At 35.5% G+C, this 26096-nt stretch overlaps 1 protein-coding gene across 1 annotated transcript in view; it reads left to right on the top strand.

Moving 5' to 3' along the window:
* Nucleotides 1–26096, top strand: part of TDRD5 (tudor domain containing 5) — a 48238-nt gene that overhangs the window by 19237 nt on the left and 2905 nt on the right. The window contains exons 7-17 of the mRNA XM_044673270.1: nt 2526–2689; nt 3577–3797; nt 5874–6086; nt 6929–6995; nt 7349–7549; nt 8621–8773; nt 11137–11256; nt 11649–11831; nt 15350–15496; nt 18539–18682; nt 20877–21096. Coding sequence (XP_044529205.1) covers nt 2526–2689; nt 3577–3797; nt 5874–6086; nt 6929–6995; nt 7349–7549; nt 8621–8773; nt 11137–11256; nt 11649–11831; nt 15350–15496; nt 18539–18682; nt 20877–21096 — 1833 coding nt within the window. The remainder of the gene's footprint in view (nt 1–2525; nt 2690–3576; nt 3798–5873; nt 6087–6928; nt 6996–7348; nt 7550–8620; nt 8774–11136; nt 11257–11648; nt 11832–15349; nt 15497–18538; nt 18683–20876; nt 21097–26096) is intronic.

A 26096-nucleotide genomic window follows, 5' to 3' on the forward strand; every position in this document is an offset into this window, starting at 1 on the left:
TATGGCTAGAGAGTAAAGAATAGAGTTTTATATTGGTGTGTTGTTTGAGATGATTAAATATGTTAACTATTCTTTTATTGTCTCAGATACACATTGGTTGTTATTACTTGAGTTTTAATACCTTTGTTAAAAGTAGGGCCTATGTTTGTGTGACATGATCTCTGAAAATCTGTTAAGTGCTTGCCAATTCAGTAACAACTTATTTTTCAAATAGAAGACTGAGTTGATGACATATTTTACTATGAGTGACCTCTAATTATAATTTACTAACAGGAATTGGTGTATTCATTATGGTGAGAGAGAAAACTCTAATCTTGATGTAGGATAGTTAAATTTGCCTTTTTCTTTGGCATTGATTTTTACTTCTGAATTTTTATTGCCATTTTTCACTTTTTTTTTTTAACCCTTGTACTTCGGTGTATTGTCTCATAGGTGGAAGAGTGGTAAGGGTGGGCAATGGGGGTTAGGTGACTTGCCCAGGGTCACACAGCTGGGAAGTGTCTGAGGCCGGATTTGAACCTAGGACCTCCTGTCTCTAGGCCTGACTCTCACTCCACTGAGCTACCCAGCTGCCCCCACCATTTTTCACTTTTGCAGCATTTTAAGTTCTTATTATATCCCTTTTCTCCTCCCTAACTAGCTAAGCTATCTGATATGTACTTATAAAAAAGTCTTTTAGTTGCTTTTTTTAAAAAATCAGTTACTTCCTAATGGCACCTTCCCAGAAGAAGCCTCTGGTATTAAAGAAATAGAATTAAGCAAAAATAAATCAACATCCTGCACTTGTAGTCATTCATGCTTCACATTTTATATATACTTCAGATGATATTTTTCAGCCTCTCTCTAAAAGCACATAATGCTTTTAAGAAAAATAAATAAATGGCTATGTGCTAGTGGTGTCGTCTATAATGGCTAGGCTAGTGCTATGCACTTAGACTTGTAACTCATGCCATTTAACTTCGTTATGGAAATTCTTTTTTTTTTTTTTTAAACCCTTACCTTCTGTCTTGGAATCAATACTGTGTTTTGGTTCCAAGGCAGAAGAGTAGTAAGGGCTAGGCAGGGGGGGTTAAGTGACTTGCCCAGGGTCACACAGCTAGGAAGTGTCTGAGGCCAGATTTGAACCTGGGACCTCCAGTCTCTGGGCCTGGCTCCCAATCCACTGAACCACCCAGCTGCCCCCCCCTTATGGAAATTCTTAAGCAAATATCCACATACAACAGCAATAAAACAAGTTGTTTTAAGTTTTTTTTTCTTTTATTGATTTGCAGTGCTTGAATTTGTAGCCTTGGGAGAACTCTTTGATTCAAGGTGGTTAAAAACCCTAAATATCAGAAGGAACTTGAGAGAGAGAGAAATCATTTAAATAATTTGCCCCCCCCCTTTTTTTTAAACTGATGAGGGAATTGATACTTAGTTGAAATGATTTACTCCAATAGTGGAGCCAAGACTTGAACCTTGACTTCAAGAAAACTAAACACCAAAATTAGCCTTAAGAAATGTATTCTACTGATAAAATCTTACTTATAGCTAATTCCACAGACACTTCAATTTTGCTTTTATATATATTTTTAAAGAATAAAACTTCTTTATTACTCTTAAGCTTTTGTATGGTGATGGGTTTTTTTTAGGTAGGATTTGAGGGGTATAAAACATTTCTGATATTAAGGGTGTAAGGAGATGAAAAGAATTAGGGACAGATAGGTAACACAGTGGAAGAGAGCCAGGCCTGGAGTCAGAGGACCTGGGTTCACATTTAGCCTCAGATACTTCCTAGCTGTGCAACCCTGGGTAATTCACTTAACCCCAGTTACCTAGCCCTTACTACTCTTCCGCCTTAGGCTTAGTGCATAGTATTGCTTCTAAGACAGAAGGTAAGTTTTTTTTGTTTGTTTTGTTTTTAAAAGAGATGAAGAGAATTAATGGTTAATTGCTATTTAGTCTAAGGACATAAATAACTCAGTTACACCTCAGCTCTTCTACTTTTCTCTGAGATGCAAACAATACACAACCAGTCACTTTTGTTAGAAAAAGATTACTGTGTGGGCGTGAATCGGAGAAAGCATTTATTGTATTAAATGATTTATTTTAAAGTCATTTTTGCCATATTAGCAAAGTGCTATAGTTACTATGGAACATTTGCCAAGACGTGGAAATTTCAACAATATTTGTTAATTGTTTTATATTATTTGTCATGATAGATTTTATCTATTCAGTTCTATACCTGCTGGCAGCTTAAAATTGTTCTTTTTAGGATTTTACTGCCCTTTGTCATAAGCATCTTACTATGTGAGATTAGTTGGAGAATGTCCTGAGAAGAATTTGGTCATTAGTATTGAGATAATATAAGACTGTGACTATGGGAAGTTAGCCTATTTTATAAAAGCAATCACCTGAGTTGAAATGAAATGAACAAATTACCAATCAAAACCATGTAGTGCCATCTCAGGTGCATAAGACATTCTGATTTCTGCTATTTAACATGGCTCTTCTACCTTTCAATAATGAATGTTTGGCCCAATTAGATAAGAAAATAGAAGGCAAAGCCATTATCTCCAGTCCCCCGAGGAATTCCTTGTCATCTCTGGATATTAAGGATACTGCCTGGAATTGTTCAGTGGAAAAGCATAGAGATATAGAAGAAAAGGTCTGTAAGAAATTTAACCTGGTCACAAAGCCTGTGCCTCTGGTGAGTGGAATTGAATAATTTTAACTTTTAGACCTGTAGAAGTAATATGGATGTTGACTTAAATTAAAATATCAAAGATATGTTTCCAAAGGTAACTTTTCTATCTGAATCTTATATTTTGTTGGTCTGAAGCCACTAAATGGACCACCTGCCATCTGTCATTTGTTGTTGTTGACTGTTTTCATCATTTTTTGGTTTTTTGATATGGTTGAGGAGGACTTGACAGCTTTCTTACAATTTTGGGTCTGATTCAACCACTGTTGTTTGTCAAAATTTGTGGCAGAAATTCTGGGATATTTTGGGAAGCATTAGGGTACCCTAAATAACTATTTTTGGCTTTGCTGGCAGCAGGCCTCCATAATAAACTGCAACATTCACCCCTAAGTCTAAAGGACTGCTGCTCTCTTTCTTTTTTTCATTACTTCACTTCTGCCTCTTCTTTTTGACTCCCTCCTTCTCATTATCCAGCATATTCCAATCACTCAATATTGGAAGACTTTGTTCCCCATCAACCCTTTGAAACTTTTTCCTCTCAGAGGGATCTAAAACTTGGAAAAATATGGAAATTGTGTTGTGGCTTTTGAGTAGGTAGTACTTGGTGAGGAGTGGGAGGGTTGGAGGGTTGGAGGAAGAAGGAAGAAAACAGAGAATGTGGTATGACCAAACAAGAGGTTGTGCTGTGGGACACTCTTGACAGTGTCCATCCATCACTAAGAGTTCAGCCATTGTAGGGCTGGAGGAGGATTTAATGGCAGGCAGTTACTATGAGAAGTGCCTTGTATCCAGTGCCTTGCTTGGCTCATGATTGCATCACAGCATTTAGCATTATACTTTTAGGCTTGTAATAGTTTCCTTGTATCCCATTTTTTCTTCTCTTTTTCTTGCAGCATATGGGAATGAAACAATCACAGCTCAACTTGGAGATGTCAGGATATGAGATCCCACCAGATGCTGTGCAGAACAGGAAACTTTGCAGCCTTCCGCCGTTAGATAGCAGCACCCTCGTAGGGGTCTTTGTAGAGTATATCATTTCCCCCAGTCAGTTTTACATCCGAATCTATAGCAGAGATTCATCAGAATTACTTGAGGATATGATGATTGAAATGAGGTAAGGAACAGGTTGCTTGCCTGAATTTTTTTTCCACATAAAATTATTTGTCTTGCATCCAAATCTTTTTTAAATTAAATCCCACTGAAGAATATTGCTGTTTTGTCCATGTAGGGTTGCTGTGATTTATATCATATTGTTTTTGTTGGTGTTGTGGTTTTTTTTTAAACTCTTAATCTCTCTTAGAATTGATACAAAATATTGATTCTAAGGCATCAGAACAGCGTGGTCCAGGTAATGGGGACTAAATAACTTGCCCAGGGTCACACAGCTAGGAAGTGTCTGAGGCCAGATTTGAACCCAGGACCTCTTAACTCTTTGCCTGGTGCTCTATCCACCGTGCTACCTAGTTGCCCCTACTATATTGTTTGAGATTATCTTCATATCTGATAATAATCTACATACAGTAGATGCCATATGAGGCAGTGAAGTGCTGCACATTGGATGGAGTCTGGAAATCAGGAAGATCTGAATTCAAATTCAACTTAAGACACTTATTGGCTGAATGACCTTGGGTAAGTTACTCTGTTTGCCTCAGTTTCCTCAGATGTCAGAAATCATAATAGCACCTAACTCATGGGATTGTTGTGAAGGTCAAATGAGATATTTGTATGTGTTTAGCATGTTACAAGTGTTCATAAACTCTTGTTCCCTTCCTTTGTTCTATGTTCTTAAAGTCAAAAAATAGTAGCATTATCTATCTTACTGAATAACACATTCAGGAATAGAAAATCATTACCTTTTTGGTGTATCCCGTTCCATTTTGGGCCAACTCTAGTATTATGAAGTTCATTGAGCCAAAATATCTTCATGTAATGTCTTCTTATTGGTCTTAACTTCACTCTCTGGCGTTAAACAAGTAACTCTCACCTCTCTTCAACACAAGAACTCATTATCTCTTTGGAGATTGATATCATGTTAGTCTTTTCCAGGTTAAACATCTGTTTCATTCATCTGATCCTTTTATGTAGTGTATTGAATCTCTTTACCATTCGGATCATCTTCTATACACATTACGATTTCTTAGTGTCTCTTCTAAAATTTGGAAACCAGAATTAAGCATATTCGGCTTGGTCTAACTAAGGTAAAGCACGGCATGATGATAATCTTTTTCTCCAGATGCTTTTTTCATGCTTCTCCCCATTAAAATTTTTTTAAATTTTATCCTCTGCATGAAAATATCTCAAGGACGCTATGTTGTTCATTTTTTATTATATGTCATGTTTTAAAAAATATTCTCACAATGCTTGTGAATAAAGTAGGCATTTAATAAATTCATATTGAATGAATCTTCTGCCTGTGATACTCATTACAAATTGCATTATAGTATTTATCATTACGGCTTTATTTCTGTCAATGTAGAGGCTTCAGTAAGAAATTCTCTTTACCAAAGCATATTAGTCCTCACTCCTTGGGTACCTTATATTCTTGAAGAATTGTGTTAGACTCAAAGAAGTTAAGTAATTTGTCCAGAGTCCCAGAGCAAGGTCAGGAGAAAGGTGGAACTTGAACCAAGATCCTTCTGGTTTAAAGACCAGCTCTCCATCTCCATCTCCATCTCTATCTCCATGTCATATTGCCTCTCTGAAATCACAGACTTGAGTTAAAAAAAAAGTTTCTGGTATGTTTTTTTAATTAGGGGAGAGAATTCTGAAGAAGGAATGAAGAGATTTATTTGAGTAGTGGAAGAAAATTAGGATTAATAAAATAAAAGGGGTACTCTGATGTGGTGGATAGAGTTGGTCTTAAAACCAGGAAGAACTGTGTTTGAGTCTTACCTCTGATACCTCAGTAGCTCTTTGACCCAGGGCAAGTCACTTAACCTTTTAGTGTTCTGGGCAACTCCAGATCTCTTAAGTTATGACTTCCAGAAAAGGTGCCCAGCATTGCCAGAAGGAGCTTATTGTACCAATGAAATTGTAGGTCTCATCTCTGTCTCTAAGAAAAACAGCTTGGAGAAAATATAGGATACCTTCCTTCATTGTTTGCTTAGGCTTTCCTGCTCATGAGAGAAATAATAAAAATTGCTTCGGTTTTCTTTCATGATTGCTTTTTCTGTTTTTTGGAATTTTGCAGGCGCTGCTATTCTAATCAACTAGTATCTGATCGTTATATCATGCCAGAATCTTTTATCCAACCTGGCCATCTCTGTTGTGTAAGGATTTCTGAGGATAAGTGGTGGTACCGAGTCATAATTCATCGAGTTCTTGGGAAACAGGAAGTTGAGGTGTTTTACCCAGATTTTGGAAATTTGGGAACTGTTCAGAAGTCCTCTCTGAGGTTTCTCAAGTAAGTTAACAGATCTAATAAGATGAGCTTGGGTTTTAGAATGTTCAGTTAGGGCTGGAAATGCTTCCTCTGTGGGCTCTTTTAGTTTTACCTTTAGAACCCTATATTTCTTTACCTGGGCCAGACTTAGATAAAGCATTGTTTCTGTGTTTTATAGTTGGATTTCGAGCAGTGTCTATTTGGTCACTTGCCTTTGTATCTCTTATTCTCCTTTATTCAATAGGCTATTAGTTACCATTGGATTTGCTTTTGGGGCAGGTGATATGATTAATTTTACTAAGTGTACAGGGCTAAGACTATACATTTTTAAAAATATGTTATTCAAAATTATAAAGGGTAAGTAGGAATTGAATGAAGTGATATGAGATGTCACCCACAACTTCTTTGTGGAGATGGAAAGTCTATAGGTTACATATTGCACATGTTTTTGTACATTTTCCATCTCTTTTTGAACTTTTATCAGTCAGTTGTGGTTTATTTTTTAAAATACTGTTTATCATATGGGACAGCTCTTTGGGAGGGGAAGGGAAAAGTATACATGAGGTACTATGGTAATGTAGGAAACAGAAAATATCAATAAAAATTCATTTTAAAAATATATGTTGGGGGCCACTGGGTATCTCAGTGGATTGAGACTCAGACCTATTTGGCCTCAAACATTTCCTAGCTGTGTGACTCTGGGCAAGTCACTTAACTCCCATTGCCTAGCCCTTATTGCTCTTCTGTCTTAGAACCAATACAGAGTATTGATTCTAAGACGGAAGGTAAGGGTTTAAAAATAAATAAATAAAAATAAGAAATATATGTTAAGTGGTCATGGATTATTGGAATCTCTTTTATAGGTGCTGCTACATCAAGCTTCCTGCACAGGCCATCCCTTGTTCCCTGGCCTGGGTGAGACCCATAGAGGTATGTGTATGTACATAGCTTATTTTAACATTGTGATGTTCTTCACTTTAAGAACAGTAAAAGTCATTTTTTACTTTTGAATTATTCTTAGATTGTGATGAATTTACTGTGATCACATGCGGATTTTATCAGCTAAATTGGCCCTTTTACAAACTACTAGGAGTAGTGCTGTCTTTTGTTTATGGAAGGAAAAGCATAATTGACATGGATTTAAAGTCATGAGGCAGAAGCTCACTTTTATAAACTTTTTTGCCCATGGATTTCTTACCCGGCTCTGGACAAATAAAAGGAAACATGCAGGGACTCACTCTTAAATCCTCTGAGGTTAATCTTACTGGTTGACTCTATTTCAGGAGCATTGGACACCCCAAGCAATTTTACAGTTCCAGAAGCTGTGTGGCTTGAAGCCATTGGTAGGGGTAGTAGATGAGTATGTTGATGGAGTTCTCAACCTCTTTCTGTGTGACACATCCTCAAATGAAGACATCTATTTCCATCATGTCCTAAGAGCAGAAGGCCATGCCATTGTCTGCCGAGAAAATGTCCCATCTAAGGTAGGACTGTATTTTATATTGCAAAATAATTAAAGAACTCAATTCAGGAATTAATTTACTTTTTTTTTTTATTTTAATAAACCCTTGTACTTTGGTGTATTGTCTCATAGGTGGAAGAGTGGTAAGGGTGGGCAATGGGGGTCAAGTGACTTGCCCAGGGTCACACAGCTGGGAAGTGGCTGAGGCTGGGTTTGAACCTAGGACCTCCTGTCTCTAGGCCTGACTCTCAATCCACTGAGCTACCCAGCTGCCCCAATTAATTTACTTTTAAAAACTGATCTTAGATGTAGTAGTGGAATTTCTGCTTTCTTTAAGTTATTTAGGTGGCACAGTAGATGGAGTATAGGGCTTGGAATCAGGAAGACTTGAGCTGAAATCCAGCCTCAAATTACCTGCGTGACCTTAGGCAGGTCACTTCACCACTGTTTGCCTCAGTTTCCTCAACTGTAAAATGTGAATATTAATAGCACTTGTCTCCTAGGATTGTTAAAGGGATGAGCAGGATGATATTTGCAAAACTCTTAACAGTGTAGGTATTATATAAGTGCTTAATCCTTTCCCATCTACTTCAGATATTGTGACCTATAGTCCTAAACTTATGTATTGTTTCCTACACTAAATTGACTCTCTAAGATATAAATTCCTATTTTAGTGTTGACATTTAAATTATTACAGTTAAGGAGGGCAGCTGGGTGGCTCAGTGGTTTGAGAGTCAGGCCTAGAGACGGGAGATCCTGGGCTCAAATCTGGCCTCAGACACTTCCTAGCTGTGTGACCCTGGGCAAGTCACTTGACCCCCATTGCCTACCCTTACCACTCTTCTGCCTTGGAGCCAATACACAGTATTGATTCTAAGTTGGAAGATAAGGATTAAAAAACAAACAAAAAAGATAAACTATTACAATTTAAGGAATTATGCCGTTGTTGAAAAAATCCCTCAAATCAACAAAGAGATTCTAGTAGCCTACATTCTGTAGCTTGAAAAATGTGAAGTCTATTACATTTCTTTTTCTACTTTAGCTATAATTTGTTCACTTGGCTAATTATGTGTGTCTTGTGTTTAAATCTTAGGGTTTCAGAGAGCTCAATCCCTTAGCCTTGTATACAAAATGCAGTCCAAAGCCTGAAGAACCTGGTTTGACAGAATTGGATCTTCCTTCCCAGCAGCATTACTTTAATGAAGATCGAGAAATAACAAGCCCAGAAAATGAAATGGTACCTCCGGTAGGAAGCTTTACAAAAAATAAGTTCCTTATTTCATAAGCTCATCTACATGAAACTCTTCACAGTCTCCCCCATGCCATTCGCATTCTTGCACAGCCTGTACATTTTGTTTGCAAAATTCTTATTTCTTCTCTTCTTCCAATCCAGTATTATACTTCCTTTTAGATCTTAGCTCATATCACATCTCCTTCAGGAAACTCTCACCCAGGGCTCTTTTCTTTTATAGTTACTATAGTCATTCTAGTGTCTCCTATACAAACTAGAGCTTATTCTCTGGTTTCGTTCTCATTCCACATAAGAAGGGTTTGTATCGGGCTGCTACTGAAGTAGAATGGTATAGCAGAAATCATACTAGACTGGGAATTAGGAGACCTAGGTCCATGTCCCAGCTTAATTGCTTAAATAATTTTATGAACTAAGGAAATCACTGACCAACCCTGAGCCTTGGTTTAAACCCCATTGGGGCAGTGCTGGCCATGCATTGTTTATCTAACTTTGTGGTCCAAAATATACTTTTGAAGCATTGCAAGACTGTTTTTCTCTTTGAATGTATCATAAAAACATCTCTACTAACAGAATACTTATAACTTTTGAACTTATGTACTAGGAACCATAAATTGTCAGGTGAATCTCTAAATGAATCCTAGGGGAGAGAATAATCACATCCATCTCCATCTGAGACATAGTTTATTGCAAACTAAAACTTTGAACTTTTTTAAGTGAATAATATAGATTATCTGTATAATCATTTAGGAGAACTTTAATGATTAGCAGAAAGAAAAAGAAAAGAACTGTTTTGACTAGATAGTGCTATGACTTGCTTTGAAAAACTTTACTTTACCATTGTAACATTTATATGAACTTTTACCTCCACATTTTCTAAAAGCAGATTTAAATTTAAAAATTTTGATTTTCCATCATAATGAATTTTTAGGCTCTAATATTTTCTGCAAACTGAATTGTTTAGCTCAGTGATGGGCAAACTTTTTAAAGAGGGGGCCAAAGGAAAGGAAATACTCATCTGTCAGTCTGTTTCTAAGGCAACTCTTTCGAAGTTTCATTGTACTGTATCCTACTCATCATATTCGTCAGATTAGGAATAATGTCGCATGGCTGGATAAAACATTTTAGGGAGCCATATCTGACCTGCGGGCCATAGTTTGCCCATCACTGGTTTAGCTTATTGAAGCAGAAGAACTTTATTTCTTTTGCCTCACAGTTTTAATAGCCTTAAAACTGCACACAGTTGACATCATTTCTATTATTGTGAATATAAAGTCATCTCATAAGGCTGTCCTATGAAAGGAGAGAGAGTGTTTAACCTTTTTTTTATTCCTTTAGTGTTTGGTTTTTTTAATTTGTTTGTTTTTTAACCCTTACCTTCTATCTTAGAATCAATACTGTGTATTGGCTCCAAGGCAGAAGAGTGGTAAGGGTAGGCAATGGGGGTCAAGTGACTTGCCCAGGGTCACACAGCTAGGAAGTGTCTGAGGCCGGGTTTGAACCTAGAATCTCTTGTCTCTAGGCCTGGCTCTCAATCCACTGAGCTACCCAGCTGCCCCCAGCGTTTTTTTTTAAATAAGAATTATTATATAAGTTACATATAGTAAGATTTTATAGATGTATATATGCACATATGTTTGTATATGTATATTTGTATGCATTGTATGAGACTGTAAACTTCTTTACATAAGTTTTTAAAAATGTATATGTGTATGTATGTATGTGTATATAAAATTAACAGTGGCTAAATCTGTGACTCCTAACCCAGCAAATAAAATGAGTATATGAAGTATAGAAGTTATTCCTTCTTTCTTGGATCTCAATTTCCCTTTCTTTTTTTCATTCTTTTTTAAACTTTTACCTTCTCTCTTAGAATAAATACTAAGTATCAGTTCCAAGGCAGAAGAGTGGTAAAGGCTAAGCAATAGGGGTTAAGTGACTTGCCCAGGGTCACACAGCTAGAAAGTGTCTGAGACTAGACTTGAACTCAGGACTCTGATCTTCAGCCCTGGCTCTCTATCCACTGAGCTGCCTAACTGCCCCCTATCTTCTCTTTCAAAGTTTTAGTTTGCAATAAACTATGTCTCAGATTAAACGGGTATGGTGACTACCTCTGCTAGGATTTTTTTAGGGATTCAGCCGACAGTTTATGATTCTCAGTTCCTAAGTTGATTTATTGTAGCTGATGGCAGAGATTAAAGTAAGGAAAAACAGTTTTTGTTCCACTACCATAGCTTTCCAGTTTGGGCTATTCTATGGGTTTAACTAGTATCTGATTATATATTTTTAAAAGAAATATCGTCAATGTGGTGAGCAGGTGTAGAAAAAATATAAAATTGTTTTTCTTTCGTGTCTATTAGAGAGACATTGGTGACCAAAAGCCTATGAACTACCTGGAGCCTGAAACTGAGGTGCCATTTCTAGGTTCTGACATAGTTTCATCAGAAACCCAAGATGAGGACTGTAAAGAAAACCAAGAGGTAACTATCCAGACCTCACAGAACTAAAAACAGAAAATGAAATCAGAAGGGAGTTTTTCAAAACAGAACAATTTAATAAAGTGTTAAAGGTGGGGAGTGAAAGCTGGGAAGAATGAGCAATTAATATCTCATGGTAACCCCCACAGGCATGGATTCCAAATTCTTAATACTGATTTAGGAGAATCAAGAAGAGTTAGTTTCACACAACGCTGCTATATTCCTTAGTGCAGCTTGGAAAAGCTTATGCACAGCTTTTGGTTATAGTTAAAACAACAAAACAAAAAAAAAATGATTAAGTAAGACTTTTAAGCAGTATAGACCTAAGCAAAAAGAACTGAAAAGAACAGTAAATCATAATTGGTTTTATTTCTTTCTCTTTAATTCCTTTTCAGCTAGAGTATCCTGTTGAGATGCCATACCTTGAGTCAGTGTCTATAGGTGATGATGTGTGGGATGAAAACTGGTTGCCTCTTCAGACTGACCGAGAGAAGAGAAGTGGGGATGCCTCACTTTTATTTACATCAGGACTTGCTGGAAGGAAACCATGTCAGCCATGCAAAGAATCACTGCAGAAGGTTAGAGCTTCAGGAGGAAAAGAAGCATCTCTACAGAGAGATGGATATTTAAGTTTAATCACAAGGTTATATGGATTTTAGGATTCAAATATACTTAATCAACTTAAGTTCAGAAGACCTTATAATGAATTACCTTTAAGTTAGTAATTGGTTTCTAATTCACAAAAAGAACTACCATAAATATTTTTGTACAAATATCCTTTTTTTCTTTAATTTCTTTTAGATATATACCCAGTAGTGATACTACTGGGTCAAAAGGTATACACAATTTTATAGCCCTTTGGGCAAATTGTTTTTCAGAATGGTTGGACTAGTTCACAACTCCTCCAGCAAAATGCCCCAATTTTTCAACATCCCCTCCAGCTTTTATCATTATCCAATCTAATAGATGTGAGGTGGTACCTCAGAGTTGTTTTAATTTGTGTTTCTACAATCAGTAGTGCCTTAGAGCATTTTCATGTGACTATTAATAGCTTTGATTTCTTATAAAAAGTATCTATTCATATTCTTCAACCATTTATCAATTGGGCAATGGCTCTTATTTATATAAATTTGGCTTAGTTCCCTATATATTTGGGAAATTAAACCTTTACCAGAGAAACTTGCTATAAAATTTTGGCTGCATTATTTTGTTCGGGCAAAACTTTTTAATTTTCATATAATCAAAATTATGTTTTACTTCCAGTAATCCCCTTCCTTATTTGGCCATAAACTCTTTCCTTCTCTATAGATCTAACAGATACATTTTTCCTTATTGCTCTAATTTACTTATATCGTCCTTTATGTCTAAATCATTTTTCCATTTTGACTTTATCTTGGGATATGGTGTGAGATGTTGGTCTATGCATAGTTTTTGCCATTAGGCTTTCCAGTTTTCCCAACAATTTTTGTGAAATAATGAGTTCTTACCCCTGAAGTTTGGATCTTTGGGTTTATCAAACTCTAGATTGGGGCAGTTACATAACTCAGTGGATAGAGAGTCAGGCCAGGAAATGGGAGGTCCTGGGTTTAAATCTGGCCTCAGACACTGTGTAACTCTACAAGTTATTTAACCCCAATTGCCTATCCCTTACCGCTCTCTTGCCTTAGAACTGATACCTACTATCACTTCTGCTACAGAAAATAAGGGTTGGTTTTTTTTTTAATCACCCAATCCTGGATTATTCTGATTATCTACTACTCAGGGTTGTATATCTAATCTGTTCCATTAATCCATCATTCTTATTTCTTACTACCAGATTGTTTTAATGATTACTGCTTTGTTATATACTTTAAAATCTGAACTTCTTAGCCTTTTTTCATTGATTCCCTTAATTTTCTTGACCATTAGTTTTTCCAGATGAATTTTTTTATTCCATATTAATATATTTTTTTAGCTCTATAAAGTAATTATTTGGTAGTGTGATTGGTATGGCACTAAATAAGTAAATTAACTTAGAATTATCATTTCGATTCTTCTGGCCCTGCCTACCCATGCCTGTTTACCTATGGACAGTTAACATCTCCAGCTGTTTAGATCTGTATTTGTGTGAAAATTATAATTGTGTTCATATTATCCCTGGGTTTGTCTTGGTAGATATACTTCCAAGTATTTTATATTGTCTGCAGTTATTTTAAAGGGGATTTCTTTTGCTGCTGGTCTTTGTTGATAATATATAGAATTCCTGATGATTTATGTAGGTTTATTTTACAGCCCAAAACTTTGCTGAAGTTATTAAATGATTCAACTAGTATTTAGTTTATTCTCTAGCACTTTCTATATACTATCATATCTGCAAAGAGTGATAGTTTTGTTCCTGCATTGCCTATTTTTATTCCTTCAATCTTTTTTCATGTCTTATTGTTAGAGCTAGCAATTCTAGTACAATATTAAATAATAGTGGTGACAATGGGCATCCTTGTTTCACTACTGGATCTTATTGGAAAGTTTTAAGTTTATTTTAAATTTATCTCCATTACCAATAATGCTTGCTTGTGATTTAGATAGATCATACCTATCATTTTAAGAAAGGCTCCAATGATTCCTCTAATTTCTAGTTTTTAATGGGAATGGGTTTGTATTTTTTCAGAGCTTTTTCCTGCATTTATCAAAATAATTATGATTTTTGTTTTTTTTGTTATTGATATGGTCAGTTATGCTGATAGTCTTCCAAATGTTGAACCAGCCCTTCATTCCCAGTATAAATCCCATCTGGTCATAATGTATGATCTTTGTCATATATTGCTGTAATCTTCTTCCTAGTATTTTATTTAACATTTTTGCATTGGAAATTGAGGGAATATCCATCAATTGGGAAATGGCTGAACAAATTGTAGTGTGTGATTGTAATAGATTGTTATTGTACTATGAGAAATGACAAGCAGAATGGTTTCAGAAGAACATAGGAAGACTTATTGTGAACTCGTGCAAAGTGAAATGAGCAGAACCAGAGAACATTAAATATAGTAAGAGGAATATCTTGAAGATGATCAACTATGAACAACTTAGCTATTCTCATCAAGACAATGATCCAAGACAATTCCAAAGGACCCATGATACTGTCCACTTCTAGGAGAGAGAACAGATGAACTCTGAATTCAGAGCGAAGCATACTTTTTTCTACTTTGTCTTATTTTGTATTTTCTTTTGCTAATATTGAAATATGTTTTGGATAATTGATACATAATTGATATCAAATTGTTTGCTTCCTCAAAGGGAGGGTAGGAGAGAAGGAAAGATTTTAGAAAAGAATTTTTTTAAATGAATTAATTTTTTCTGTATGTAATTGGGAAATATTTAACAAAATAAAATTTTAAATTAAAAATTTTTTAATTGGTGGTAGGGTCATGCTGGGAGTATATACTCATCATTGTGGGCTTATTTGCATTGAGAAGGCCCTTGTTAGACTTGTAAATTACAGAAGTGACTTCATTTTTTGCTGCTTTCACTTTTCCTGTCTACCTCAAATGTTTCTAGCTAGTTAAGCCAAATTTTCTTTAAAATTTTCTCTTTTTTAGTATATAGTCACAGAAAAATTTCCTTAATTGCTCCTTCATATTTTTTTTTATCCTTTATGGGATAGCTGATCATGATAGTCAAATTACAAAAATTACACGAGACAGAAAAGAGTTGCTTTCACTTTTGTGTGTTCCAAGTATTTCAGTTAGCTGGCTTGAAGCTGTAAGCAAACTCAATAGAAATGAATTATATTTGTAACAAGATATGTTAATGGACTTGTATCTAGGCAGTTGTCAAATTGGTGATTTTTCTCTGAAGTAATTTTTAGCAAAATTGGGAATTTTTAATCAATTTGAATGTAACATTCTGAAGATTGAAGTAATGGATAGTGTAAACAACTGAAAAAGGAGAAATAACTTCCTGATTATAAGCTTGATTTTCCATATCTCATCATTACAAATTGTTTTTTTACTTACAGTATACAGCTATTTTGCCTTTTTTTTTTTTACTTTCTTACAAGATATTCTTCTTGGTTAAGTTGGTATTACTCTGCCTGCAATTATTTTTTTTTTTCACATAGGGTTGGTGTTCTGCTGCTGAAGAGCTATGGAATGCTGCATGGCAACATTCAGAATCTGAGAATGACATGAAGATTGAACTTAAAACATCCGAATTTCAAGAACAGGATGCTCAGGAAACTAACACTGATACTGCCAAGAATCACAAGGTATGAATATCTGGTGGTGTGGTAGGTTTGCATATCTCCTTGTGGAATACTTTGAATTTTTTTATGAATTTTATAAATTATTTTATTTTTACTAGATTGTCCCTTTTCTTACAGTTGATTAAAGGAATTTTAATAAGGAAAATATAGATTTAATTATGCATATACTTGACTGAAGCTGAGTATAGGATTTTTATAGTTTTAATTGTATAATTACTTAAACCATTGCCTAAAAATAATTACACAATGTCTTTGAAAGACAACTCAGGCCTGGATTTGGAGAAATTGTCAAAAAATCAGTATAAAAACTTTTGTGAAAGAAGAATGGTCTTTTTTAGCTTTCTTTTTTTTTAACCAAACCCTGGGAAAATATTCAGCTTCTACAACTATCTCTGGGTTGTAGCATTATTTAGTTTCTCTCATTGTATTTTGGTGGCAGTATAACTAACTGTTTGGTGTTGTTCAGATATATCAGTGATGTCTTCAAAACAGTTGGAAAGTGTTTGTGATTAATAAGGGCTCATAAGGAATAATACTGCTGTCATAATGCTTTATAACAGTGGACCAGAAGATTAAAGGCAGAGTAGCTTGTTCACTGGCAGTTTTAGGAAGGATAGGTATCCTATAATTATGGTATTTACATTTTTAATTATTTTTTTCTTAATATATATTTTATTTTTTCCAATTACACATAATAATTTTTAACATTTATTTTCCAAAAATTTGAGTTCCAGATTCTTTCCTTCCATTTTCTACTCCCTGAGATGATAAGCAATTTGATCTAGGTTATAGTTGTATGATCATGTAAAACATATTCTCATATTGGACATGTTGTAGAAGACAGATCATATGAAACAAACAAAAAAAAAAATACAAAAAAAAACTAAAGTGAAAAATAGTATGCTTCTATCTGCATTTAGACTCCATCAGTTCTTTCTCTGGAGGTGGATAGCATTTTTCATCAAAAGTCCTTTGAAATTGTCTTGGATCATTGTATTGCTAAAAGTAGTGAAGCCATTCAAAGTTAATCATTATGTAATATTGCTGTTATTGTGTACAATGTTCTTCTGATTCTCCTCACTTCATTTTGCGTCAGTTCATGTAGGTCTTTCCAGGTTTTTTTTTTTAAATCATCTTGCTCTTCATTTCTTATAGCACAATACTATTTATTCAATTACAATCATATACCATAACTTATTCAACCATTTCCTAATAGATGGGCATCGTCTCAATTTCCAATTTGCTAAAACAAAAAGAGCTTCTATAAATATTTTTGTAAATATGGGGTCTTTCCCCTCTTTTTTGATCTCTTTGGGATATAGACCTAGTAGTGGTATTGCTGGATCAAAGGGAATGCAGTTTTATGGTCCTTTGGGCATATCCAAATTGCTCTCCAGAATGGTTGGCACAGTTCACAACTCTGTCAACAATGTATTAGTGTCCCAATTTTCCCATATTCCTACCAACATTGTCATTTTCTTTTTTTGCCATATTAGCTAATCCCGATAGGTATGAAGTAGTACCTCAGAGTTGTTTTAATTTTGCATTTCTCTAATCAGTAGTTATTTAGAACATTTTTTTCATATGACTATACTTAGCTTTGATTTCTTTGCCTGAAAACTGCCTGTTCATTCCCTTTGATTATTGGAGAATAACTTGTAGTGTTATAAATTTGACTCAGTACCCAATATATTTAAGAAATGAGGCCTTTATATTCAATAAACTTGCTATAAAATTTTTCCCTAGCTTTCTAAGCTTGATTGCTTTGCTTTGTTCATGCAGAAACTTATGCAAATGCATTAAGTTCAGAAACTTGTTATCCTATGAAAAATGGACATAATTCTGGACTAACTAGCATAAGATAAAAAATAAATTATTTCCCAGCCCTGTTTCAGATAATTTAGCATGGCTTTCCCCTTTTCTTTTTCTCAATAATTATGATGAAATAGGTTTTAGCTAATAAAATAAAAGACTGGCTGAATATAGCTGTTAAACTTTCTACACATGTTAATTCATGAGTTATATCTGCATTCACATATCCAGTAAAATATTAACTCCTTTCTGGCAAGGATTAAAAAGAAATAGGATAGGAAAGATGAACCAGGTAAGGTAAGTAGCCTTAAATATTAGAAGGATAGAGAGTCATATGATGAATTTGTGAATCAAAGGTGAGAAACACACTAGAAAGCATTTGAATGAAGATGATGGGTGCAGGGTAAAATCATACTTTTTTATCACTAGAATTTACTACAAAACACCTAGGCAGAAAGAGGCAATATATCACAAGCCTGGCATATTGGCAAGATATAGTAGTGATAAGAGCATTCCATCTTCCAGACATGTATTGGAACTCTCATTCCACTTAAGTAGAGTGACTAACAATTTCTTTTTTTGCCCTAATGATAATTTCATTCTTTATAAGGTAGAGAAACTAACAAGGGGAAATTATATTCTGGATCCAGTTCCCCCTAACAGGGAGGAAAAAGTTGCTTGGGTATAGGAACCTTGAGGAAAAATGACTACCCTTCCTAGCATTTGATAGTGGAAAGGAAAGCCAGGCATAGTATGACATGAACCCAATATTTTGAGAGATCAGATTTCAAAGTGTTCAGAGGAAAGACCTAGAGTAAGATCCCATAGAATAAAAGTATATTTGGAAAAGAAATTCAGGATGAAATTCCAAAGAGACAAAGGGAAATACTTTTGAAGAGGAAAAACAGAAATTGTCTGTAGATACACAGGAACTTACCTACCAATTTATTTTCAAAAAATATATAGATGATGGGAAGGGCAAGTAACAGAGGATGAATTCAAAAACCTAGCACAGTACTGTAAAAAGAACAGTAGGAGTGCTAAAGCTCAGAATGATCTGAGGCTAGGGAAGAAAGGTTAAAAAAAAAGGTTTTGTGGTGGGGTTGACTATTGGGGAGAAAAGGATGTATCAAAGAACAGAATTGCTGCTTGGGGTGGATGGGACATAGATAACTTAATAGGGAAAGGGCAGAGTTGCTTAGTTATTATTTTGCTTCTCTTTTCTCTGCCAAGGAAAATGACCTTTGGATGGGAAAGGACAGAACAAAAATGACTAATAGAGAATTGATACCCAAGATAAGTAAGGAGATTATAAAACAGCGCCTAGCTGCCCTTGATGAATTCAAGACACCTGGCCGAAATAAACTACATCCTCAGGTACTGAAAGGCAGATGCAGTAGGTGAACCACTGATATTTGAAAGAGCAGGGGCAGCTAGGTGGCTCAGTGAATAGAGAGCCAGGCATAGAGATGGGAGATCCTGAATTCAAATTTGGCCTCAGATAATTCCTAGCTTTGTGACCTTAGTCAAGTTACTTAACCCCTAATTTTCTAGTCTTTATTGCTCTTCTGCCTTGGAACAAGTACTTAGTATTGATTCTTAAACAGAAAGTAAGGGTATTAAAAAAAAAAGAACATAAGAGAATGGGAGAGTTACTACAGGACTGAAGATGGGCAAAATGTTTCTCTGATTTTTCCAGAAAGGGCAGAGAATTAGAGTGTAAACTCTAGACCAACAAACTTGATTTCACTTCCTAACAAAAATTTTAGAAGCACTCATTAAAGGATAGCATACATCTAGGAAAGGAGACAATGATCATAGCTATTTTATCAAGGATAGGTCATTTTATACTGCCATTGTTGTAGCTATAGTTTAGCTAGATTTTAGGAAAATGTTTGATAAGACAACCTTACATTACTACCATGAAGAATAGTGAGAGGAGGTTAAAAAAAATACAGTTAGATAAAATTGGAACCAGTTGATTGGTCCATCACAAAAAGTAGTTAACAACAGTTCCTTGTTTACTTGGAAGGTAGGATCCAATGGATCTGTGCTGTTTACCTTTTTTTATCAGTGACTTGCATAAAGGCCTCCCTGGCATACTTAGCAAATTTATAGATGAGACTAAGCTGAGAACATAACTAACCCTAGGTGATAATATCAAGATCCAAAAAGATATTTACAGGCTATGGCATTGGGCTGAATTTAATAAGAAGGTATTTAATATAGTTAAATGTAAAGTATTATATAGATTCAAAAAATCTGTTTTGCAAAGCTAAAAAAGGGGAGCATGTTTAGACAGTTTGTCGGAAATAATTCTGGGGACTTTAACAGCTGAAAGTTCAGTATTAATAGGCAGTGTAATATTCAAACCAATAAAGTAAATGTTATCCTGGGCTGCATCAAGAGAGGCATAGCTTTCTAAAATAAGCAGGTCCCTCTGTATTGTACCCTTGTCAAACTACATCTCAAGGTTTGTTTTCATTTCTTGGTGGCAGAGTTTAGGAATGACGTTGATAAGCTGTAAAATATAAAGAGAAAGCTATCTAAGATGATGAAGAGCCTTGGGTCTGTGCCACAGGAGGACTAAATTGCAGGATCTGGGTTCAATATTCATGTGATCTCATGTATAAAATAAGAGGGTGGACTAGACGACCTCTATGGTTCTGTCCAGTTCTAAATCTGGGTTCCTTTGTTGAGCCTGGAGAAGAGAAGACTTTTGGGAGACCTGCCATGTAGGAAAAGAGACTAGATTTGTTCTTTTGGCCCTATGAGGCAAGACTAGGACGAAAAGTTGCCAATTGCAGAAAGACAAATTTGGGCTTAATGTTAGGAAAAGCTTGTTAACAATTAGAGCCATCCGTAAATGGAATAATTGGGCATATTAGAGTGGGTTCTTCATTGGCAGTCTTCAAACAGGTTAAATGATCATTTGCCAGGTGTGTTGTAGTAGGGATTCTCTTTTGATTTTGCATTGTACTAGATGGCCACTCTAAAAATATGAGACTTTTTTATTGTTGTCTTTGTGTCTCCAGTGTCCTAATAGAGCACCTTGCACACAAGTAGACATTCAGTAAATATTAATTGAATTTATTAAATTGAATAATAACCATACAGTCTGAAATGACAGATAAAGCAATTGCAAGATAGCAACATGAATCTAAGCTAACTATATTGGACCTGAAAAAATGCAAATTTAAAAGTTATCTGGGTGTGGAAAGTTATTTAGGGTGTGGAAGAATTGTGGTGTAGTAGTCTATGATAATTGCTGGATGATTCAAAGTATCTTGTTGATTGGTAAGCAATGTAGCACTTGTCAATTATTTTTATAAAAAGAAAAACAGTTTGCTTATATGGCTGTGTTTACTTACAGCTTTAACCCTATCTTGATTTGACAGCAGGGCAAAAATCGAGGGATCTTATTCCTATACTACAAAATATTCTTAGAAGAAATGTCCAGTTTTGTCTATAATAATTGAAGGGAGTAGAAAGGTGGAAGCGATGTAATTCTGCTTATCTGGTGCTAATTTTTCTTTTTTCCCTCCCCCACCCCCTCCTAATATAATTACAGCAACTAAACCTAGAAGATTCTTCAGATTCTTCCACACTGTCCAAATCACTGGAAGAGTTCTACATCTCTCTGATTCATTCTCAGCAGTCAGCAGAATTGAACCATTCTGAGCCTGGTCGCATTCAAACTCTGCCAAAGCAAATCCAGCTTTCAACAGCAGCACTTACCTGTAATTTACTTCCCACAGTGGTTGATTCTCCGGAGAAGCACACTGGTTTAAGTAGGTTTAAGTACTCCTTTAAATGCAAATGAATAACAAATGTAATGTATTCTTGATCCTCTATGTGGATCTTGGTTCTCTTTCAGAGATTCGTAGAATCTTGATGTTAGAAGGCATATTAATAATCCAGTCCAGCCACCCACCCATGCAGAAAAATCTTACAAATTATCATCTGATTTCTGCTTGGTTTCTTCAAATCATTCCATGTGTGAAGTGCTCTACAAATAGTCCATCATTTTGGTTGCCATCCTTTCAATTCCTTTATTTGCTAATGGATCTCTTAAAATTTATCTGGAATTGAACACAGTATATTCACATATGGTCTGATTATATTTGGTTAAGAAAAACAAACATGGTAGAACTATAGGGTCTAGATAAATCTACATAAACTTTTATTAATATAATCCAAGATTTCATGAAATTTTTCCATAGGAAAATCACCTTATTGCCTCACTTTAATATTGTAAAGATTTCATATAAACTGAAGTTTTCAGATCTTCTTTAATCATAATTACACAATTGGTTTTTTTAGCTCTCTCTGGGTAAAGTTCAACCTGCTAGAGTACCACCTAATTATATAATATTATACTTTTGTAAAATTCTAAATAATCTTACATCTATGGCATTCCTTTGATACATCAAGATAAATAATTATATTAATGGTTTAAAAGATTTATAATTTCATTGGTGTGGGCACTGACTTAGATGATACTTCCACTAATCAGTTGATAGTCTCCATGAAATGTGGTGGTCAGAATAATCTTTTAGTGATTAGCTTTTCTGAAATTAGCTAGACTGGTTCTCAGAGGGCAGACACATGATCATATTCAGATTCTCTCCAGATTATTAGTACCTGCCACAGATCTTGCATTTTTGTAGTACGGTATTTGAGAATGGAGGATCTCCTCTTTGTTTCAGTAATGGCATCAGAAGAGGACTTTAGCAGAGTCTGCTTAGTAAGCCTGTCAGAAACAAATGAAGTTAGCTTGTCTTGATTTTAAAAAATTTGGGCAACTGTGATTTATTGGTATATAAAACTCCTGATGAGTTGGTAAAATCTCTTTACCAATCAATGCATCTGCCTTGCAATTTATGGTTTCCTAGAATTGCTTAGGGTGTTGAGAAATTAGGTGACTAACCTGAAATCCCTCAGTCAGTATGTTATTAGAGGTAGTAATTGAACCCGGTTCTGACTGACTGAAGGTAGCTTTCTATCCACTGTGCCATGTGGGATTTACAAACCTTCTCTCCTATTAATCATTGCCTTCTTCCCAAAGAATTCATAAATTATAATCCACTCTAGAGTTTTTGCCAGGTTACCAACATCATGTTGACTCATCTATAATTTTGAGGATTCATTATTTTTTCCCTTTGAATATCGGGATTTTGCCCCATTCCTAGTCTTCTGGCCCCTCTCTCTATTCTCTATTATTTCTCAGCAATCATTTATAGAGGTTCTTTAATGGCATAGGCTATCCTCGCCAGTAGGTCTAAAGTACTCCTACTATCTTTTCCCCCCCTATTTTGGACTGTATGCCAATTTTTATTTGAATTTAAGATTTTTTACTTACTGTTCTACCATGAAACACAGAATAGTTGAATTGTTCCTATGTTTTCTTGGTGGTGTTAACATTTTTTGTTGCCCTCAGAATTATTTGATACTAGATTTTAGACATGCTTGTGTCACTCTCGTGTAGGCATTCTGGTCTCTAAGCTTCTCTTTCCATCTTCAGAAAACTTTTATTTTTAAATCTGGATGCATTAAGGAATTCCTGTGATCACACTGGCTTCTCTCATACACTGATTATTGTTTTCATTCTTGTTGGGATTATTCCCAATTATATTGTCAGAATTTCATTTTTTCAACAATTTAGCCAACATTTATTAGGCACCTGCTATTTGCAATACTCTTTGGTAGACACTGATAACAAAATTAAAATGTTAATTCTTGCCCTTCATGAATTTAGTACCTGAACTGAATTGAACTTTGAGAGAAGGCAGATAAGTGTCCATTTCAAAACCAGGGAGTTGCACAAATGCTTGGAAGTAAGAAATGGCCTTTTGAGTTTGGGAAATAGTCAGTGGTCTAATTTGGCTTGAATGTAGAGTTCATAAAAAGAAGTAATGCACAATTAGGCTTCAAGGTAGTTTGGAACTAACATAAAATGGATATAACAGCCAGGCTAAGGAATTTGTATTTTATCCTAGAAATTTTGGAGGTATACGGGATGTTCAGGGAGGACTAGCACTTCTGGTTTGAGGGCTTGCTGAGCTGTTTTCAAGGCTGCTTATCCACCTTTGGTGTTTCATGTGGAGCAACTACACTCTAGTAAAACTGTCTTGGTGGACAGGCTAAACCGAATTGAGGATCACTTACCAACAGGCCTCCAACCTGTCAGTGAGTTAGGGGGATATCTACCCCAACCATGTGAAGCCTTCCCGGGAGGCATGGTCAGGTGAGAATAATTTGTTCCAACAGCCATGAAGGCAGCTGAAGAAAACAATGGAGTTCTTTGAATGTCACACATGGATCATCCTGACTTTTGTCTCACCATTGGACGTTGATGACTCTGGAAGAGAGAAAGGCTGAAGACTTTGTGCAACTCTGCCTCACTTAAATCCAGTTCATTTGTGAATCAAGACATCACCTCATGATGTCATTGGCTCTCTTCAAAAACGAAGGATAAACAGCAACAATTAGGGAACCATGGAAAGTTTTCGAGTAGGAAAGTAATATGGTCATACCTGTACATAAAAAGTTTGGGGAGTTGTATGAAGTATAAACTGGGAGTATATGATTCTTTTCAGTCCTTTCCTTCCTATATACCAGTGATTCCCAAAGTGGGCGCTACCGCCCCCTGGTGGGTGCTACAGTGATCCAGGATGGCGGTGATGGCCACAGGTGCATTTATCTTTCCTATTAATTGCTATTAAAATTTTAAAAAAATTAATTTCCAGGGGGCTAAGTAATATTTTTTCTTCACTGCTTGTTCATCATCCCTTTCCCTCTAAGTGTGGATATATTCCAAGGCCCTGTCTTCATCCCTCTTCTCTAGTTCTCTCTCTTGGTAATCTTCATTTGCTCCTATTATTCAAGTATTACTTTTTATTTTATTTTATAAAATACATTTTATTTTATTTTATTTACATGATTCTTGTTTTAACTTTCCCCTTCACTCCCCTTTCACCCCCACATATCCAACTCACATTTCCACTGGTTTTAACATGTGTGATCAATCAAGACTTATTTACACATTATTGATAGTTGCATTGATGTAGTCCTTTAGTGTCTACATCCCCAACCATGTCCCCCATGTGTTCAAGTGGTTGTTTTACTTATGTGTTTCCACTTCTGTAGTTCTTCCTCTGAATGTGGGTAGTATTCTTTTCCATAAATCCCTCAGAATTGTCCTGGGTCATTGCATTGCTGCCTGTATAGAAGTCCATTACATTCAATTTTACCACAGTGTATCAGTCTCTGTGAACAATGTTCTTCTGGCTCTGCTCCTTTCACTCTGCATCCAAGTATTACTTTAATGAAGGTGATTACCAGATTTTTTATCTTAATCATTCCCATTAATTCTAGTCCTATATCTCCAGCTGCCTACAAGACAGTTCTACCTAAATGTCTTCTCAGAAACTCAGACTGTACGTATAAAACTGAACCCATCATTATCATCTTCTGCAAACCTCTCTACTTGCATTTTTCCCCAATTTTTATTAAAGGCATCACCATCCTCGTCATGTAGGCTTAATTTTAAAACCTCAAGAATCATCTGTGAGTCTTGTTTTTTCTTCAACGTCCATGTCCAATATATTAACCTAGTCATCAATTCTACCTCTCTGATATGTTTTCGGTTCTTTTTCTTCTTTTCCTCCATTCACACTTCAAGAAGTCATGAAACTGTGGAGAATGTGTTCTCTAAAAATTCTTCTAACAGTTCAGGACCTCTTTACCTCTTTAAAACACTCTCCAGGCTTCCATTATCTTCTACTTCCAGTTTATATTTCATATAGCTCCCAGAATATTTATAGCAGTTCTCTTTATGGTAACAAAAAACTTGAAATCAAGGGTATGTCCATCAATTGGGGAATGGCTAAACAAATTGTGGTAGATGATTGTGATGGAATACCATTGCACCATAAGGTGTGATGTGCAGATTAATTTTTTTTAAACTTGGAAAGAACAACATGAGATGAACAAGAGTGAAACAGATTAGAACCAAGAGAATATTTTATACAGATTCAGATTTAATATTTGAAGACTATCTTGTGAATGTTCATCTCCAGAGAATGAACTGAAAAATGGAAACATGAAAGACATTATATATACTTTTGCTAGATGATGCTTTCTACGGTGAGAGGAGGAAAAGGAGGTTGAGTTACCTGGAAAGAAATTCTATTTTTAAAAAAAAGTTATTCATGACCTTTGAGAAAAAAGTTTCATGAGGATAAGGTAGTCAGAAGACAGCTTTCAAACAAATGAAGAATAAATATATCATGAGAAAATGGAGGAACTGAACAAAAACTTTCTAGGAGTTTAATAGTATTGGCTAAATATATTGTACATTATATCTTGCAGAACACTATACACATGATTTTTACAATTGCCATATGAGTTAGGCACTTATAGGTATTATTCCCATTTTATAGTTGAGGAAATTGAGCCTTAGAGAAGTTAAGTGTTCTTCACATGGCCAGACAGCTATTGAGAGTCAGAAAAAAAATTGGGCTCAATTCTCTCCTTCATGGCCACTATTCATTACACTATGTTGCTTCGCATGAAATTTTAACAGCCAAAGAGAGGAAAGCCACTATACTATAGAGCAGGGGTTGGCAACCTTTTTGGCCATGAGAGCCATAAACGCCACATTTTTTAAAATGTAATTTCGTGAGAGCCGTACAGTGCTCACGGTGCCGCTCCTGTAACAGCGCCTAAAAAAAATTGACTTTATGGCTCCTGCAGAAAGAGCCATACATTGCCAACCCCTGCTATAGAG

Source organism: Gracilinanus agilis, chromosome 4 (genome assembly GCF_016433145.1).
Source record: "Gracilinanus agilis isolate LMUSP501 chromosome 4, AgileGrace, whole genome shotgun sequence".
NCBI lineage: Eukaryota > Metazoa > Chordata > Mammalia > Didelphimorphia > Didelphidae > Gracilinanus > Gracilinanus agilis.